Below are 21,113 nucleotides of genomic sequence, written 5' to 3'. Positions count from 1 at the left end.
GCAGAGATCGCAGGCAAATATACAACGGGAAACACTATTTCGTATTTAAAATCGTAGAGTGGAGAGATGTCGGAGAGAAACCACGAAACAGTGGCACAATCCCGGACACTGGGATAGTTAAACTCGCTACACACTCCCAGATATACGTACATATCCCAAAGAGATTAGCATACATAGACTAAAATCGATTTCACTGTTCCCTCACGCGATATGATTGTGGAATCCTATGAGGAAACGTTTACGGTCCATCGGGCTGATGCTCGAGTTTGTACAGACAAAAAATATTTTGTCTTTTCTTATAGCGTGGTTTTTCAATGCCTTCATCTCCCTATTTTTTTCCACGCAAAAATATTATATTATAAGTTATTAAGTGTGCTTACATAAGGAAAAAAAAAACAGATATACTTCTCTAAAATTACTCCCATATACACATAAAAACTTCGAGATGCTCATTATACGCGGCTTAAATTTTAAGAACTTGAGTTTAAGACTGAATAGGCTTTGTTGTAAAGTTATTAGTGCGTACACAGTATCATATACATACATGGCATACCCCACTAAATAAACTTTGAAGGAAAAAAAATCAAAGAATATTGTTGGAATGGTCGATTATTTAATGCACGATGACGCTGAAGTTTGCAACGTTGGAGCCCAACGAAATGATGTAAAAGAAGCCTCCAATTATTCCAGTAATTCTCCAATTTCATTCCCTGCGCCGAATTTGCAATTCGTAGTTTTTCAATCTGCATCGATACTTCGTAAAATCAAAAATTGGTGGATTACTAATGTTTTTTTCTTCATTTCGTTGGCATCTTTAGCATCGTAATCCACGATGTAATAACAACAATTTTGTCATTTCGATGTTATATTTTGCTATAAAAGCAAACTGACTAACGCCCATCCGACTTTTTGTAATATGTTCCATACCATATGTATATCGATCTTATCGATAGGTTCGATGGTTACACGCTCTCTTGCGCTGTAAATCCACCACCGTAAATCTCTCCTATTGATTTGGTTCTTGCGCTTCCTTCTCTCTCTCTCTCTCTCTCCCTCTAGCGCAAAGTGCATAGTGATGTATGATTCGTGCTTTGGAGTAATTGCGTTACGCGGCGAATTAATTAGCCATCCGACAACCAGTCGGTTACCGATGCCTCGGAATCCACCCCGAAGCAGAGGCGAGACGTCGACGGTGGTATCGCGGTGACACCGCTCCCAATGCCAAAACGCATAGTCCCACCAGTAAACCGTTGATGGCGTATGCACCACTGGCTTGCGGTCAGTGGGCGTAATATCGATCAACTTCGATCGTCTCAAATAAGGAAATGACTCCTTTCATTATTGACCTCTCTGCGAGAACATGACATTGCTTCACGAGTAAACCACAATCTCAGGGTTCACTAAATTTTTAATCTATCGGAACCTCACTGTTTAACCAGAAACGCTGGATAATATTCTGTCGAAATGTATTTTGCCCTCCGATCTTCGCGTTTGAAATACGCACATCGAAAGAACAGAAGGATTCTTTCGACGCTTGAAAATCTCGAAGAATTCTTTGGAACACTCCATTTATTTGATTCTAGCTTTTACTCGCGGCTTCGCTCGCGTGGTAATTTGGAAACTTTGCCAGGAGGAATAAGACACCGACCATGAATACAGAACAGTGCATTATTCAAGGACGCTTGTGTAAACAATGTTGCCTGTCTTTCCATTAACCGCTAAGACATGTAAATTTTGAGCATTGGAAAGAGAACGACTTTTTCTGTGAAAATACGAATATTCCCGTAAATCTCTCTTAGGAACTTCATGTTTTTCCATGACCAAAAGTAGCCTGTGTCACTCTCCGCCCTTTCAACTAACTCTATGCCAAAAATCAAATAGATTGGTTGCTTAGATGGGACGTGAAGGAAGGACGAACAAACACACTTTCGCATTTATAATATTAATATAAAAAATATAATAATATATATCTATGTAATATATAAAAAGAGTGAGGATTAGAAAGTTAGGATTAGGATCACAAATTCCGTGTCCCTCTTTTTCCACTGATCAACGTATAAAATAAAAGTATTTTTTTTTGTTTTATCGTTTGTGAGATCAGCGCGTGCAACGTGATTGATAAAGAGCAATGCAAATGACGACAAAGGTCGTATCTGGTGATGGGAATTGAAAACAAATAATTATTTCCAAATCTATTCGTGATATATGAATTTGCTACGAATAGCAGACGACGTTGAAGTTTGCAACGTTGGAGTTCAACGAAATGAACGAAAAAAAATTTATAATTAATTATTTTTTTATTTCACGAATTATTGATGTGGCTCAAAAAATAACGAATTGGAAATTCGGCAGGGAAGAAAATTGAAGATTTACTGGAATTATTTGAGAGTTTTTTAGATCATTTCGTTGGACTCCAACGTTGCAAACTTCAGCGTCATCAGATGCATAAAAAAGCATTGTGCGTATTTAATATTGTGAAGCCTCGATCACCGGGCCAAAACCGTGAAATTCCATTTATCATGATTGCTACTACCATGGCAAGTGGTACAACAGAGTTGTATCCTGCCTCTCGGCCTTGACAACGACGACGCGATATTCCTCTTTGTAGAAGCTGTGTTATTAACGAGAGAACCAAACGCGCAGGACAGAGACTCGACTCATCGGTTTTTCCTTTTTTATTTCTTCTTTCTCTTCGTGTACTTCTACTTTCCTTTTTTCTGTGAGCGAGTCTTTATCATTGTCATCTTCAACCGAGTGTATGGCGCCTTACGCCGTTACTTCCATTGCGGACAATTGGAAATGAGAAAACTGGGGGAGGTGACGAGGAGACTGGCACGCTGTACGATCGATCTCAACGAGGAACAATGAAGGCGATGGGACGAGATCGTGAACGAAATGTGAACTGAAACGAGAGTAGCTTTAGAAGAGAATATAGAAAAAAGGGAGAGAAAGCCAGAGAGAGTAAGAGGCATACGATATTTTTTTGACGCGAAATGGGATCGAGGTGAGCGAGCGTACACGCTCTCTATTTTTCGTGATTTATTGCTCCGTTGAGACGTCTTATTCTTTCCCCGACCAACGTAAAGTTACCTAAAACTTAATACTCCTCCTTGTTACACCATAAATTCAATATATTCTCTGAACATTTTTCTAGCATTGTCGCGCTTAGCACTTCTTTCTCAGTCGCTTCATATTTTCTCGAACAGCATCGAAAAGTTCGTTTCCATGCTAAATGCATCTGAGAGCATATAATACGTGTAAAGCCTAGGAAGTATGATGCTGAAGTTTCCAACGTTGGAGCCCAACGAAATGATCTAAAAAATTGTTCAATAATTCCAGCAATCCTCTAATTTATTTCCTGCCGAATTTATACTTCGTAGTTTTTCAATCTACACAATTATGATTCGTGAAATAAAAAACTGGATGGATATATCATTTTGTTTCCATTCATTTCGTTGGAAACTTCAGCGTCGTCTAGGAAGTGCATAAATCACGTTATCATATGCGACTGTCATTTTTTTATCCGACAAATTCCCAACAAATGGCGACCACTTCAACTTCACGAGTAAGGGGAAATCGACCAGTCTCAAGTGAGAAGATACACGGCCCGTCTTGACTCGCTCTGCCTACTATAAATTCTTCTTTTTAATGACGTCAAGACGCTGCCGCGCCTCTAGACAAGTTTACGGTTTCAAATAAACTGAAACTAAGAGAATCGTATTTTCGAATAAACTTATTTCTCTATTTGATAGAAGAAATTCATAAGAACCACAATTATCCAATGGAATTCACCGATGGGTCGATCGAACGAATCAATTTGTAATGTGAGCCGTAATAACTCATATCTGTCGGTGAACGTGTTGATTTAATGGTCTGGTTTCGCGTGGCTCCGCGATATCAACACAGTCTGAGCATGCCCCCGGCGAGAGAAAAAGAGAAAGAGAACCCTCGATAATGCATCCACCTGCTTGAACGCGAAAAACTTATCGTGGCCTGTCGCTGGCGCAGACATCGTCGTTCCTAGGTCGCGGCTTTATCGGTGAAGGCCATCGTGACAAGGTCTTTGGATTCGTATAATTATTTCTTCTTCTATTATCAAAGAATTAGTATTTATCACATTTAAATGAATTGAGAATACGGCGAATTGATGATCGGCAACTCATTATTCGTAATTAATCGATGAGCCCTGAAAAATGCTTTTCAACCGATGCAAATAGGCTTGAATTGTTAAATATAAATTTGTGTTACCTCGATCGTGTCACACATAATTTATTCCGGATTGATTTCGTCATTACAGCGATGACAAACGGGTGCAGTGAAATTGGAACTAGTGTTTTAAGGATTATGAAATACAAGCGACTCCATTTACGAATAATTCTCCTCCGTAAAATACGACATACAAGGTAGTTTATTCGATGTCTAGGCAAACAGCTTGCTCCGACGGTAGAGAGGTTTTCTGTGTGCTTTTCGTCGGCTTCCTTCTCTTTCTTATAGCCGGATATTCGTTTGGTCCCGTTGCAAGGCCGAAAGCGCGGTAGCTTCCTCTTCTTGTCGCATTTACCCTCGTCTCCCTCGCGCCGCTCTTTCTCACCTTCTCACATCTTACTCTTCGCTCTTATCCCGCGCCCTCTCGGCGACGGGAACGACGATGACTACGACTTTCGTTCTCGCGCTCTCATGGAATATGCATGACACGCCAATGTGCCCGCGTACATCCGCCGATCTAATTATACAGTTTCGCGCGCGTTCTCCGACTAGTCCGGGCGAGCGAGCACCCCCGTTTCTGCTCCCCCTTCAACGTTACCCACTCACGTTTTTACTCCGCTGACGTTCTTTCTGCTCTTGCTTCATTCTTCCCTCATGACTATCCGGCTCGTTTCCCGACCCGCGGGCTCTCATTTCTCCTCTCTCTCTCTCTCTCTCTCTCTCATTCTCCCGTTTTTCGTCACATCGCCCCAAATCCTCGAGCGTTTCCCGTGCGTGCTGTCCCTCCACCGTAGCAGCTCTAACTATGCGAGCAGCTCTGCTGCTATACGAAGAAAATCATGCCACACGGATACGCACGTCTGCAGAGATAAACTTTGGTGCTTTCCCACCCGCGCTATCGTCGTTGTATTTTCCCGTACCGAAACTCAACTCGCCAAGTGCCGTAAAGAATTTAATGACCTCTGCCGAGCACCGATGCTGTAAGAACCACGCTCGAGCTTTCCTCGCTTTCGAGCTTTACCGTATATAGTTCACTTCCTTGGGACTTAACGATCCCCGCGCTCGCGAAGGAAACACCTCCGGCTTCCAACGACGAGCGAGTCAGAGCGAGAAAACGAAGCTCTCAAACTCTCCGAGCTTTTCGACCTCTTCACAAGCGTCTATTGGAACGAGAAATTCCCGAATACGACATAGAGAAGGAGCGTTAATAGCTGTGAGTGACTTGGTGCGACATCCGTTCTCGTTCACAAAGTTCTGCCTTTCGACGACGCTCCATCTATGCCGACGAGCCTTTACGACGAGACTTCACATTTTACTCAACTCTCCACCAAAGATTCTAGCCTACATATACGTCTAGAGAAGAATATGCACGAGCATATAGATACATAAGAAAACTTGTGTCAGTGACACCGCCTTTCTCTACACTTTCGTCATTAGGCAAATCGAACATCGCTGTTCTTTCCAATCCTCTATTTATCCTTGAAAATTTTTAATTTTTACGCAATAAAATATAGAACATGGCGTCATTCTTCCTTGAATGACGCTAAAGTTTGCAACGTTGGAGTCCAACGAAATGATAAAAAAAACTCAATTTCATTCCCCGTCGGATTTGCAATTTGTATTTTTTCAACCTGCACCGATACTTCGGGAAATAAACAAATTGGTGAATTACAAATGTTTTTTTTCCTTCATTTCGTTGGACTCCAACGTTGCAAATTTCAGTGTCGTTTCCTTGATGACCGAATGGGATGCGTTTCGTCATATTCGAAATGAAATTCCCTTGAAATAACGTTTTTTTTCGCTTCATTTTTGTTTGTTCGAAAATATATCGCCTCTGCGTAGTGCTGCTTTCGAAGGTTCAAAGAGAAGATTGCTTTTGGTTAAGACTGTACAGTCAACACCATCCTCGATTCCGATATGCTCTGAGTATATATTGAGCTCATAAATACATGGGTCTCGAGCGCGTTCAAACTTCTCGGGAATGGTATCGAACGTGCAGTATATTTGCGGCCGATGCTTTCCGAGCACACTTTGCCTGTTCGCGGGTGAAATTATGAAGCTTCTTGTATTGTCTCGCGAAGCATTCCCCGAAATCTCGTATATATACATCGTCCAAACGTGAATAAGTTGTTAAGATAACGATTCTGCGGGTTTATATATGAGAAAATGCGTGCCATGAAAGTCTATGCATTTCTGATTGTGTTTTTCTTTTGTTTTATCAACGAATTTATTCATGCGAAACATTTTTCGCCTGTAGTACACTGAGAAAAAAAATCGTTGATATTTTTGTTGCTTGATCCAACTAACATCCGCTTGCTATAAATAAGGAATAGTTTATCCGAATCACTAAATTTTTTTTTTACTTTGATTAACTGAACGAGTGAAACCAAATCTTCTGTTCGAAGAACTCAAGCTATTTGTTCATTTCTACTTAATTTGCGTACACTTTTATGACATATTTATTTGAATATCCAATACTGAAGTATCTAAACGATTTTGTTGAGAATGATAAATATTTTGTAAATCGAATCATACTTGTAAGTTCAATATAATCCAAAATTTGTTGAAATGACTTATTATATTATCCAACATGATTTGTGGAAAATAGCAAATAATTTCGATCTCAGTGTAAGAGTTGGAGAAAATTGTTAAAGAATCGAAGCAAAAATGAGAATAGAAATGCCTTCAGAAAAATTTGATAACATTATAATTTAATAGCCTTGTCGTATTTTATCCTACTATATGCTCTGCCTGTTCACAAAGGCCAGGCAGGCGGAACCTCAAGCTGGTAAATCAGAGTTCACACATGTATACTCCCAATATAAATTTTGCAGCATTCCCACACATACACGCGCTCCCTTTCGCCGAACTTCATCGTCACTCTTTAACGTAATGTACATATGTTGGGAAGAAGAACATTTCATACATGTTTAATTTGCGGTTTTCGTAACAAACCTTCCATCTTTTACAACATTATTCTACATCGTTGATAAATTCAATAATGCTACTCATGAATTTCTACTTTCGTTTAATTATAAAACGAAATATACTAATAAATATCGACAGGAAACGAGCGTTTGCAGAATCCTTGAGATTTTTGTTGAACAATTGACCTTCCTCGCAGATAAACAATATAGATACATTTATATACTTAAACTTCTGAGAGTAGAAAAATTGAATTTATTATGTATTGTCGAAATTTAAGAACCTTCGAATCATTCATGACACTCGGTTCTTCCTCTCTCTCTCTCCCTCGCCACGTTCTTTCGAGACTTCTAAGAATAGGGGTATTCATTCTTCAGAACTTGTTAATTATTTTCTCCATCGCCCTCTTCATGGCCCTCCGCGATATTCAATTTACCGATCATATCTAACTCTCATTCAACAGTACTCGCGATACTGTTCGAGGCTGTATTGAGAAACCGATAATAAAGCGGGTGACAAATGACTCCAGTCCTGAAACACAGAATCCATTAGTCATTTTTCCAAGTCTCCAAATTCTTATTTATGTAATCGTTTAATTCCCCATCCCGATTCTCTTAACCAAACAACTTTAAGGCCTTGTTAATTGCTCACATAAATTTCGGAAACGTTATCGTTATTTTTTTTCTTCTTCGGTTCATATAAATTACATCAAGTTCGAACATATATGGAGTCAGAAACTGATGATGCCAGAAGGCATAAAAATCTCTAGATTTTATACTTTTCGCCGATCAATCATTGTCTATACGTGTACGGTTGCTGCACTCTCGTGAATAGAGAGCTGTATACGTATGCATCTTCACACACACCAGCATATACCTCAACATATCTTATAGTAATGGAATTTAGAAGCCGTTTTCAGATATAGCATTTCGGCTGTATATAGAGCAGAGTGATAGCCGTAGCAGCCGGTTGATCAGGTCGGTTTCGATGGCTGCTTACTGTGGTACGCTCACGGTATACTGTATTCGTGTACTCACTGTGTACGGTAAATCCGTCATGAGGTAGAAGCAATGCGATGGTGTGAACAAAGCCGATCGATACACTGCGCATTATCTCTTATATAGTATACATACTTATCACCGTCTTGCTCATCTTCATCTCATGCTCTTTTCCCATTTAGTTCCCTCTTTATTTTCGTTCCTTTATCCTCTAATTCTTTCGCGATTCTCCACTCCCACGGTCACCCAGTAAACGTTGAATCTATACACGAATCGACGACAACACATCGTGTGTATAGTTTGTCGACCTATCGACCCGAACCTCCATTATCGCATGTTTATCGAGAGCTCGCGCCTTTCGTTGGCGACCCATAAATAATAATGTGACTTAAATAAATAAAAATCAGCCTTTTTCATGATGTTGTAGCGAATGACGACGTAGTACGATCGAATGGTGCTGACGTTCGGGGTTGTTCATTGGAACGGGAGGAGAATTTATTCCATTTTTTTCTCTAGCTTATATCGATACTTGTGTAATTGCCAGTACTTTTGTGCATTGATTCCTGATACGGTGTTGTTCGGGCTTCAGCTTTTAGTCCCTTTTCAGTTTACCGATCTTGGCAGTTCGTCGAAAGACTGGCCTCATATTCGCTGCTCCTACCGCAATACTATAAAGAGTTTGTACAACGGATGAGCATTTCGCATTTCCGCCCATAATACTCAAACACGTGTATATGTACAGGGGTATGAGAAGATCAGAGAATAATTGCTAGTAAGTTCACAATATGACAAAAGCACGAGTGCAGTACGCGTGACCTCGCGAACTCAAACGTGCACGTTTGCGTATTTATATACATACAAAAGCATAAATAATACACCGACCGCGCCAGCTTCGTAGTGAGATGGATACGAGGGCCGTATGTGCATCGACCTCGAGAGAGAATAATACTGGCTCTCGGTGTGGTTACATGCACGGAGCATCACAGCTGAACATCGCATCTATAGGACACGAATATATAGCGTAGGCATGTGTACACATATCAGATATATACAAGGAGCAACGGCAGCTTGTTCCATTCTCCCCTTGAGCTCTTCAATCACCGTCCAATTACGCGTCACGATTCATCAAGTCACGATCGTTCATTCTATTCTCGGTTCTTGTTTCCGTGTCAAACGTACATCTTTCTCTCTCGCTCTTCTCACTTTTTATCTATGCAGAAATCCTCCGCTGAGCTTTGAGTTACACGCTCCAACTTCTCCTGCTCTAGGGAGAATTTGCTCTTTTAAAGAAACCGTAACCGTGCCAAAAACGTTTGATAAGCGATACATTTCGTTGGGTACATTTTGGACAGGATGATTTTTCATTCGTTCTAAATCTTCGATACGTATCGAGTCAACTCATCCAATTACAGTTCCATTTTGGCATTGGAAACCATACGCGGTAATCGTGAGGAGACGAGTCAAACGGATTCCATATCGTAGCGTCAAAGTTTACTAAACGCCTCACTCCACGCTGGTCTCATGATCCAGCAGCTGCTGTTCGCGAAGATATCAGTACCTGGTGCTCTCAAACATGGAAGCTCTACTATTTACCTCAGTAACATCGTATCCCGAACCATTGATGCTGGTATCCATAGTAGTTGTCCCCGACGTATATGTATCTGGATCTTGGCTTATTGATCATACGGCTGGTCACTTACCGATGCCCGCAGGCATTTAGTGGGTTCTGTATACGTGTTGTGACGCAGGCAGATAATCGTATCACGAAAGGATCTACTTTCCATAGATCATCCTAGTTAATTCTCCGTTAAAATGGGAGCGTTGAGAACGATGCTGCCTTGAAAGACATTCCCATTGTAAGAATGATGATTTCAAGTCTCGGGTAGGACAGGGACCTTCGTGGATACGAGTTACGTAAAAATTTATTCATTTTTCATGATCGTTTCCGGAAATTAATACCTGTTCGATCAACTCGAGATCCGGTGCATGTTGCATTACTTACGCCTATTCGTTACGAATGTTGTTCGTTTTTGTTTTCACCATTGATACTTGACCCAGAATGTTCAACACCGTAAAACGTTCATTTTGTTATTTACGAACATGAATAAATCTCGTTAACTCATATCCGTTTCTTTACCTGTTTAACGTACACTCCCAGGGTATATTAAAGCTGTATGTATCTACTTTGTGGACTATATTCTGGCAGTATATCGTAAACCAAAGGCAGCGAACATGCATCAGGCTGGTGACAATCTAAACTGCAATGATTTATACACATACACTCCTTATATAATAGTAATGATAATATTATATATGCATGTCTAGTATATTGTAGAATGCATGGGTAGGTACATAGGATCGTAAATACAATTTCGGTATGGCGTGACGTCTACTTAGCTCTCGGCGTATCTTCGGTCTCTCATGCTTCGAGCGTTTCCACACGAGTAAAAGGGGCATTATGAGGTTTGGGCTTTGCCGATATTACTCACCGCATGTTGCAAAGCGTGTGGCGAATGACAGAAGAGAGAGAAATAGAGGGGGGGGGGGGGCGGGGGGATCGAAGGAAAGATACACAATCTCAGCTATACAGTGCACAGCAGAGAATTCGGAGACAAAATTCATCTCCAACTCGCAATACTCTGAGTTAGGACGTCTTTCCTATTGGTGTTATTAATCTGTGTTTACATTGGTGTGTACAGAATTTTTTCCTGGACTACATCTTTCTGGCGATTCAACGTAACCTCGTTAAAAATGTTTCCTTCTCATTTTGTCTGCACAAATATATAGAGCAAGTATTCCATCATCCCCGACGAATGATCGAGTAATTCGATCGCCCCTCGCACACACACGATCGATCTTCTTTCGATTGGTCGTATTCCGAGTTTCACTGTTTCCATAATTTCTCATTCATACCGTTCATTTGATTCGTAAGACAAATTTGAGAGTTCTAGGATATCCAGGAGTCGTATGATACGTTTTACATATTTCCGTATTGTCCCAAAAACAGTCAATTTTTTGTCGCTGAACTACCGGATGCTGCTCACGTATCGATGAATTTAATTTAACTCGCTTCCCGCCTCTTATCCTGACTCGGTTCTCTAAAAATAATGCATACGAGTTACACGGGTGTACATACTTCATTTTACCCAAAACCTGCAACGACACAATATACGTGTGAAATACAGAAACAATAGAAACTCGGAACACGTAGGGCTCGCGCGTTGATTCCGCAATTTTGACTTTTAGTTTCATAAACGTTTGCCTCCTTAATTGCTATTTCATTACCGACGAGAGTTATTATGGTCTCTGTCACGTTCTTCCACTTTTCATTCGGATGCAGTCACCAATTTCCTTCGCTTTTTTACGTCGTTATTCGCATAGTAAAGCGTGCTTCACAGCTGAAAAAGAATAATGAGGATAATGGTAATTGTAAAAAAATAATAAAAATAACTACAATAATAATAATGATGGATAAGCACGACAAGCAGCAATAAGGTTGAGGATTTCGCGACACTTGGAAACGAGTGAAATATATATTTAATTAAGATCCATGCTGACTGAGCACGAATGGGTCAACTTCACTTTTCAGTGAAAAGAGCATGTATTTATTCTATTTAGTCAACCCCAAGTTGTATATAATGTACATGAGTATAGTAAGCGTGGTCTGTTGTTTGCACCCTAAACGTTTCCCTTTGCATACATTCCCTTTATTCTCTCCAAGCTTTACAAACTTTCCCATTCAACTTTCGTCAGGGAACTGTTCATCAAACGGACTCAGTTTTCTATCCAATTAACAATATTTCTCATTACTTTCTGATTATTCTCGCTCTCTCATTTCGTTCTCCTTGTATTCGAGCATCTTGAGAGCTGATTAAAAATAGAGTTTCAAAAATTTATAAATAACCTAAATACGATGTATAGTTCAGCCTTTCAAGTTCCGATCGCGCATGTCTCAGTGAGTACCAACTTGAAAAAAATTCAATGCTCACAATTATAAAATTGAATTTCATACGACTCTGCTATTTAAACACAGTTACAATAGTTACACCAATAATCGTGATGGCAAGAATAATAATACGATGAATTCGTGGCATCCGAATACGCCGACTCGCCCTATTGATTCGTTCCATTTACACTATATACAGACACTTTGACTTTCTCCTCGAGATTCGTGCAGTATATTTTAGCAGGTAAGGCAATGTCTTGCCGCGGCCTTGGATCCAATTATTCAGATGAATACGTCGAGCTCGGTCACGCACATTTGTGTGCACCACATAGGTATATGTCTTCACCTATAGCCACACGAGTTCCAATTGTCATAGTATCTTAAGTATGCTGTTCCAACATTCTTATTCATATATAATTACACCGATGCAAACTCCGTTGTAGAAGCTAAAGTTATGTCTTTGTATACTTATATCGCTTCGATATGTTGCTGTTGGACGATTATATACATGAGCGTGTGTGTGTGTGTGTGTGTGTGTGTTCAATATGTACTTACTGAATTGATCTCGTAACGCTATATGGACAATCGCACAAACGAATCGACAGACACACGCACATGAATTTGCTTGTACACGCAAACAAGCATCGATCGGATGACGAAGCCAGACATAACAATTTATAACGTTACACGTACGTGCAGTTATATACTCATAAATTTACGTATGTGGGGACTTAGTGTGCATGCATCGGCGTGTGCTGTATCAGGGAAGTGCGGACGGCGCTAGAGCGAGAGAGAGAGAGAGAGAGTGGTCGTGCGTTGAACAAATCGATATTTATAGCGTTAAAGGTATCTAACCGAAATAAACAGACACATAAAACGCGTTTGAACCCATGCTCGTGCACGTTCGTATAAAGCCGTTGCACATTTGCAAAATTTATCGAGTACCTTGTGAACTATAAAATAAATAAAAAAACCGTTATATCCACTTACATCAATTGTATTGTAAATGTGATATTAATTATTTACACTCGAGTTTTTATTGGCGGGTTCGAGATTTTATTTCGAAATCAGATTGATCCTATGATGTTTACACGCAGAGCTTGACGAGTGACATTCAGAATCCTTTTCGTACCACCGACTGCTTTCGGAACTTTTGATGTTCTTGTCAAGTTTTTACTCCCGAATTCTCCCATATTTTTCATCGTTCTTGCTATGAATATATGTTTATTCAAAATACGATATCTCTGCGGGTTCCCCCACCGATCAACGCTTTCTTAAATTTTATTTTATTTCCAAGACATTTGCCGGTAAACAACAAGAAAATGGCTTAACGCAGCGTAAGAGAACACAGTCAAAAAAGATCTGCAGAACTCCAGCGTATCATCATTTTGTTGTTCAGTTCATTGAGTTTTATTATTCAATTAAAAGCAATATGTATAGCGAAAGAGGTTGTCAGTCGCATATCATTATTATCTCAATGTACGGTACGTACACTTCACTTCACACCTATATACTTCATTGTTGAATAAAATTATTCATTACAACTGAGTAAAATGGAAACACGAGTGGGCAGTGCTCGTGCGTAGCGTAGATTACCAATTTAGTTCCATTCTCGTGTCATCGTATCAGGAGTGTAAAAAATGAATACATACGATTCTGTAACTCCAGCGTACGCGAACCTTCACCCCTCTAGTTTGCGTTACGCCACACCACTTTTCAACATCTCACCCACGGATACATACGCGTCGGACGATTAAAAAAAGCGTGTCTAGTACGGTCTCGCGTGCAATTTGCATGCTTGTACTTCCGCCGAGTTGCGCTTGCACGCAACGAAAAAGAAATTGAAGAAAACGCACCCCGCCGGGAAAAAGTACGGCGGGTAGATTCGAGCCCGCAGAGCAAGAGAAAGTAAGAAAAGGGTAGCGCGAGTGGAAGGAAGGTCGAGGGAAATTTTAAATATATGTGGACTGACCTGTATTTCTATATCGCTCCCATTCTTTTATTCACGTCTTGTCAGAGATCACTGTGCATGCTTTCATGACTAGGATGGACTCAACAAAGAATACAACCAAGTTTACGCTCTTTTCCTTCGCTTTTACACCTCACGGTATAACATTCCCGGATTAAATTCCCAGCAGTTTGAAACGCAACGAAAGTTGAGTTATCGCGATAAGAAATATATTTGACGCTCTTTTGAAGACCGCGTTTACAAACATTTTTAGATATTTCTATCATTATTCCATACAGCCATTCGCTTGATTCGTAATCACGTGATGATGTACTATTTCGAGATGAAGCGTTATTATAGGGCCAGAAGGAACTCAAATTCCCAAGAAAATGATGGATAAATTTGTTACGGCCAGAAAATAACTCGTGCAAATTCTAACAACAATTCACCGTCAGTGGAGTAACCTGGTGAATATCTACCATGCGGTAATTGTCAGGTCGAATTTACTTCGCCAGAAAAAACCATTTTTTGTGAGCGAAATATCGGAAACGTGCCTACTCCGATTATAAATCGATTGGTCCTTAAATTCTTTATCGATCCAGTCGTTTTTTTAGCCACTTCGAAAAAATGCTACTGCGTTAATCTTGAACACCTTGAATGACTTGTCTGCGCTGACCTATTCATTGGTATTTGTGAGTCGCTCAACCACAAGAAATCATGAAATTCAAGCAGTCTGGTGTGCTCGCTGGGGCGCTGCTCTTCTTCTCATATCTTGACGCGATGACAATCAGTCGATCTCACACTGATTTTTTTGAAGGCTCGAAGTTTGCTGGACAGCTTTCGAGTGCGTCGATCGCGCTCCAAAATTCGCAAGTTAGCATATTTTTATAAAAAACGAAAATTCAACTTTTGTGTCCATAAGCTCGTGCTTGTTATTCACGTTGGGCGTCCGTTTTTGCGAGACGGATTTACATTTGTCCGACTTAATAATGGTTTCTTAGAATCAGAAATGTGTAATTTCAAGTCGATTGCAAAGTCGTCTTCCTTTTTCGGTAAAGAATAAGAAAAACGAGAAGAAGTGACTAGACGTGAGCGAAGCAGATGGGGGGAGAGACTACATGAGAATACGTCTCAACGGAGCACAGCTCGGCGACAACAAGATTGGCCCGATATCGAGAACGGTAGTGGAGCAGAGCCTCCTCCAGTGATCGATTGAATTGGCCATACCTGTACATGCATACGCGCACAAAGGTCACACGCACAAAGGCTCGTAGCTCTCAGGAAGTCCTCACGACGATTTCCTCACACGTTGCACTATTCTAATAGCGACAACTTAAGTTTGTCGCTAACCTTCAATTATCTAAGTATCAAAACTATGAAATGAAAAACACTAATAAAATCTCGCGAAGATAATTTGTACTTACGTGAGTTTTTGTTGATCAATTATAGTACGAACGCTGAGGAAGTAAACAATTGTTCGCGCTACCTGAAATATTGCTTAGCTCGACGAATAGCGAAGACGTGATATTCATTCGGTTGCTCAAGCGGCTGTCTGACGAGGCGAAACTAGAGCGAAGCTGATGCGCTCGATCCTCGCATTTATAAACCCATCTGAAACACATTATACGATGTATCGCGCGAAAGTTTGTCGTCGCATCGTGAGCATACGCGCTTCGTTCCCGAACGGCTGCATAGGATTTCTTGTCATTGTGTTCGTACTGGTTTACACGTTGCGTGTGATCATGTACAACCTTGGGAACAGAGAGATTCTTATTAATTGGAGCGTCGCACGCGAGATCGGAACGCTTTTAGATGTAAAAAAACAAAAACTCGTTTCGAAGGTTTTGATAGAATTTAAAATGGAATTGCATTATTACGAGCCCCTTGAATTGAAAAAACATTGAAAGCTCGCTTTTTTGCTGTAAGCTGCGGGATCATCGATTCAAATGAACGGTATTGAATCATAATTGTGCAAAAAAAATAATATTTAGTATTCATTTTCATGTTATATCGAACAATGAGAAAATATTATAAGAGCAGATAACGGATAATTGCGCTCGTCTTCACACCCTTTGTTTGTCTTTGGATGTTACAGACCCGTAGTCGGCGTGACATGGATGTGAGTTTCACAAACGTGTTGGAGGGGGCTCGCCAGTACTTCCAAGGACTGCCTGCGCCGAGTACATCCGGTTCGTCGGGCTCGACGCTCACGTCGACGACGACGACGACAACACCACCAACGCCTCCACCGCCCTTGCCCCAGCCCGTGGCCTTGTCGTCATCTAGTTCCTCGTCATTGCCGGAAAGTCACGTGATCCCATCATCCTCGCAGGATCATGGCCAGCCAGCGGGAACAACGAGTAAGTCAGGTTGTTCGTTGCCAGCTTCAGAGTCATCGTCTTCGTCAGCAACGACAACGACGACGACAACGGCAACGACAACGGCGGCGACGACGACGACGACGACGACGACGACGAGTGGAACAAATTCGTTGCTCGTACGATCGTCATTGAGCAACGACAAGCCGGAATACGAGGATGCGCACGCGAGTTCGTCTTATTGGAACTCGAGTTCCGTTAACCCTGGTATGCGCTCAATGGTCGAGCCATACGCGCCTCAACCTACGAGAGTCGAAGTGCCCGATACGAGGCCACCCGAATCTCAGGGTGAAACAAATCTGACTACGACCTGTCATAGTCTGACGGAGATGCAAACGTCGATTCAACAACGGCTGAACGCTCAGAAACAACTTCGACAACAGCAAGCATCGTTAACGGAAGGTACAACGACGGCCGATGCTATTTACGGTAATAACATGATCTCGCGGAATTCGCCAAATTTACATCAGATGCAGCCAGCTCCGAAGCGAGCACAATCCCCACCACCGATCTATCAACAGCTGAACAATGTTTCGAGGCCAGCATCTTCGTCGTCAATCTCAAATTCGTATACGACGAGTGAAATTTTGAATTCCCATGCGGCCTTGTATCAGGTGTCGGAAAACAGAACAACCAATGTGCCGATAGTAGCGGCTCAGAGAACACAGTATTATCCCCGGTATCATCATCCGGACATCACCAAAAGCACGCCTGTACCTTTCACTCAAAGTACGAATTATCATTCAGGAGCACCGCCGTTAGCTACGTCGCTCTCGTCGACACATCAGCCAACCACGATAAGGCCAAGTACCGTAGAATCAAGCAATTCTCCGATATCGGTATCTCATCAGAACACTAGCAGTAATAGCGTTAATAATACTAATAGTAATAATAATCACAATAATAACAGCAATAGTAACAATGCGATCGGTTCATTGGACCCTCAGCGGCAGCGAACTCAACGAGAAAACAATTCGTCCGAATATCCGTGTACATTACCAACGCCGAATCATGGTGGATCCATGAGTGCTTACCCGATTTCCGGATTGAGTCAAAATATCGGTAATTATCGAGGGAGTAGTAGTCACTCGCAGCAGAGCCGTACCTCCAATTTAACGGGTCATCACCTCAGCGAGCACTATCGTCATCAACATCATCATCATCAAACGCCAGATCAGCAGATAGGCGGAGCATCGCATCCCTCAAGTTTGGACGGTTCGAACAGTGGTCATACATCATCGAGCGTTCCATCATCACCCGTTATGTCCGCTTCGGCGAACACGTGCAGTCCTCGTTACGGTAATCCTACGGGTCACATTCCTTCGCCGCACAATAATCATCCGGGGCATATTCCGTCGCCTCATTTACCGACGGCTTCTTTGTCGCTGCCAGCGTCATCTTCTGCTACAACTGCGTTGCATCCGATGGCTCAGCAGGTATCGCAGCAATTCTCCCATCCCTCTCAACATCCTAGTCGAATCGGTCCTACCGTTGGACCGCTTCAGAGCATGAATGCCTCTTCGTACACGAGCAGAGGTATCAATCCATATACAACTGGTACGCCAACTTGTTACACCTCGATGATGAGTCCTCAACAAATATTACCGCCACCACCGTCATCCTCTTCATCCTCCTCCTCCTCCTCTACCTCTTCTTCGTCATCTGCCGCCTCCTCGGTCTCTCCGTCGATTACCTGTTCCGCCTCGTCAACGTTCTCGAGTTGTCATCCGACGATTCCTCAGTCGGCTTCGCTCGAACAAAATCATCACGCTACACCGTCGTCTCCAAGACAATCGCCTCATGTTTCGGTGATGCACAATTCTCATGTTGTCCCATCCCATCCAACGTCTTCACCCCATCACGCCACGCCGTCGCCCCATCACCATACACCTTCGCCGAGCAACCCTGCGAACTTCCAGCCTCAATCACCGTCCTACCCACCGCCAGCTCCGCCATCCTCGCTGGCGCCGTCAACCTCGCAGAGGGTACCACCCTCGGCAATACCCTCAAACCCCTACAATATTCCAGCATCTTCCCAACAGTATCGCTCACCAGCAAATTATCCAAATCCATATCAAGCAACGGCTCATCATCACCATCATCATAATCAGCCTTCGTACCATTCCCATCAAAAAAATAACCAACAACAGCAACAACCTCACAGTGTTTTCAACGCGCAACCGTCGAACGGACGTTCGCAGTACGGACATGCGGCGATTAGTGGTAGCGGTGGTTCACCATCAACAACTCAAAATACGGGCCCCATCGACAATATTGGCGCTAGTACGAATAACTCGAATGGACCATCCTACCAGACGACGGGACACAACAGAACAGTGACTTACAACGGCGACGATTCGAACCGTAGCGGTGTATCCAGCGGAAACCCAACAACGTCTTACAACTCATACAGAATGGAACAGTCAACCGGGGGAAGAACGAGTAGCTCCGGTGTCAGTAATACTCACAATCTCCCACCTATCGCCTCCGTATCGTCTTATCATTCCAACAGGGGAGCTCGCGATAGTAATCTCTGCAAGACGCAAGCGGTTAACCGGCAAAGGATACACTCGAGCAACGGTCCCGTTAACAATGCCATGGTCGTGGTGTCATCAGCCTCGCAACCTATGACCGGAGCGACGCGCGTTTCGGAATATTCTCCAAGTGGAGCATCGTCGAATCACTCGACGTTAGTGACTAACGAGATAACTGCCATCGGTGGAAGTTCCAATCACTCTCGATATGGCGGACAGCAGAATTATTCGTCTTACGCTACGACGATAGCACCCAGCCGTCACGGAAATAATTCTTTAAGCAGCAGTAATAACGTGACATCTTTGGGTCGGAGTGGGATAAGATCAGCGGTACCCAGTGCTATGACAGGTCACAATCGAACCGGCGCTTATTCACCTCAACGTATCGCCACTGATAATATTCATGCTTACAAAGATTATACTTACGGCAATTCTCAATTATCGAATGAGCCGAGTCAACCCGGGCAAATGGAAGCTGTCCCACCGGTCCAACCGACTCCCCATTCGAACGGTTTGCCTCCGCGAAAGAGAGAATCGCCTCTCGATCTTTCGGTAAAAACTATCAAGACACCGGCCGATTCGACGGCTCGCGACGATCTGGATAGCTGTGTAATTGAAAAGCACGTCAGTAGTACGAACATGGTAGTTCCGTCGAAAAACAACGGGCCGAGAGTCATGCTTCCTCCCTCGGTTCAGCCGACGAATCCTACTACGGCATATGTGAATTATGATACGAGGAATTTCAACGGTGCGCGGAATCCGATAAATTCTTGTATCAGGGCGTCAACACCTCAACCAGTCTGCGCACCAAAAGTCGATTTTCTGCCAGATTTCAATGCAACCTCCTTGAGCAATCGTCATCACAATTCGCAGCATCATCAGCAGCAATACCATCATCAGCAACAGCAGCAGCAGCAGCATCATCATCACAATCATCATCATCATCATCATCACCAATCGGGTTCGTTACACGGTAATCCAGAAAGTTTGCGACGAACAAGTTCGCGTCAAATGTACGAACCGCCCCAACAAAACAGTGCGAACCTTCCACCGCGTGTGGCATCCTTCAAGAAAACCTCGCTGGCCCCCGCCCAAATATACGACGGTAAGAATCCTTCGACGTCCTATTCAGCGATGCAGGATGATCCCTCCGGTGTGCCAAGACAGACCTCGCAACGACACCCAACGATTGTAGAGCCCGCAAGGCCAGGAGCTACGGTCCTGTTGCACCAAGAGTATCCTTCGCCGAATCTTAGCAAATATTATCATTCAGAGAGTAGGGGCAAATTTCCACTGCCGTCTGCTGCCTCGGCGACGTCCGCCGCATCCTCGGCCTCCGCATTGTCTTTACCCAGAGAACGGGTCGGCTCGAAGCGTCCCGCTGAGCCTCTATATGCGATGTCCGGAAGTACTCCCAACAAACAACCCCGTCTCGATCCCTGGAGATTGGCCATTGATAAACAGATACAACAGAAATTATCTTCGGCGAAGGAGCTCCTCGAGAAGAAACAGGAAATGAATATGTCAGCCCCGTTAGAAAACGGCGCTTTGATGTCCTCAAGTTCTTACAGTCAAAGAACCGATAATACGAATTCTCCATCCGATACTAATCGATATCAAGCATACTGTGATAAGAGAAACTATCCGGATAACATGATTCCGGTCAGTCCAACGTCCTATAATCATCCTATCCCAAAGACAATGGGTATCCATCCAATATCCCAAGCATCGGCGAGTCAAACCTCTTATAGCGGATATAGGCAAAGCCAAAGAACACAATATGCTGTTGGGCCGGGCCTTGAACCGCCAGACCAACCGAGCAACACCGGTGCGGATAAGAGGGTACTTAGCTTGCTGAGAAATAGCCTTGAGAGTAAACAGCAGAGAGAGGAACAGCTTCATAGTCAACAGCCGATTCTTGTCAGCCACGCTCAGCAAAGCTTTCAGAATAAGGTAGAAATAATCATTTCATTCACTTGTTACTGTCAATTATCTCTACTTTTAAATTTTAACTCTTATGGCTCAAAGTTTCATTGACTTTGAATAAATTTCTGTATGTATCGTTTTTGCCAGTTTTGTATAAACTATATTCCAATCGAGGCAAGTCAACGAAAATAGATGGGGCTCGCAATTCATCTTGCTACTGCAGAATCGTTAAGAATTGCCATTCGTTATAAC

The 21,113-nt window shown here is 42.6% G+C and overlaps 1 protein-coding gene across 3 annotated transcripts in view; it reads left to right on the top strand.

Moving 5' to 3' along the window:
- The window catches only part of LOC122409122 (platelet binding protein GspB), a 148,717-nt gene that overhangs the window by 119,349 nt on the left and 8,255 nt on the right, over positions 1 to 21,113 (top strand). For 2 of the 3 annotated variants that reach the window (XM_043416399.1, XM_043416398.1), the window contains exon 3: positions 16,119 to 20,888. In XM_043416399.1, coding sequence (XP_043272334.1) covers positions 16,137 to 20,888 — 4,752 coding nt within the window. In that variant the 5' untranslated portion in view covers positions 16,119 to 16,136. The remainder of the gene's footprint in view (positions 1 to 16,118; positions 20,889 to 21,113) is intronic. The other variant, XM_043416400.1, reaches the window with a different exon arrangement.

This window comes from Venturia canescens, chromosome 4 (genome assembly GCF_019457755.1).
Source record: "Venturia canescens isolate UGA chromosome 4, ASM1945775v1, whole genome shotgun sequence".
Lineage (NCBI taxonomy): Eukaryota > Metazoa > Arthropoda > Insecta > Hymenoptera > Ichneumonidae > Venturia > Venturia canescens.
Note: the sequence above shows the minus strand (reverse complement) of the source record. Positions and strands in the feature narration are given on the sequence as shown.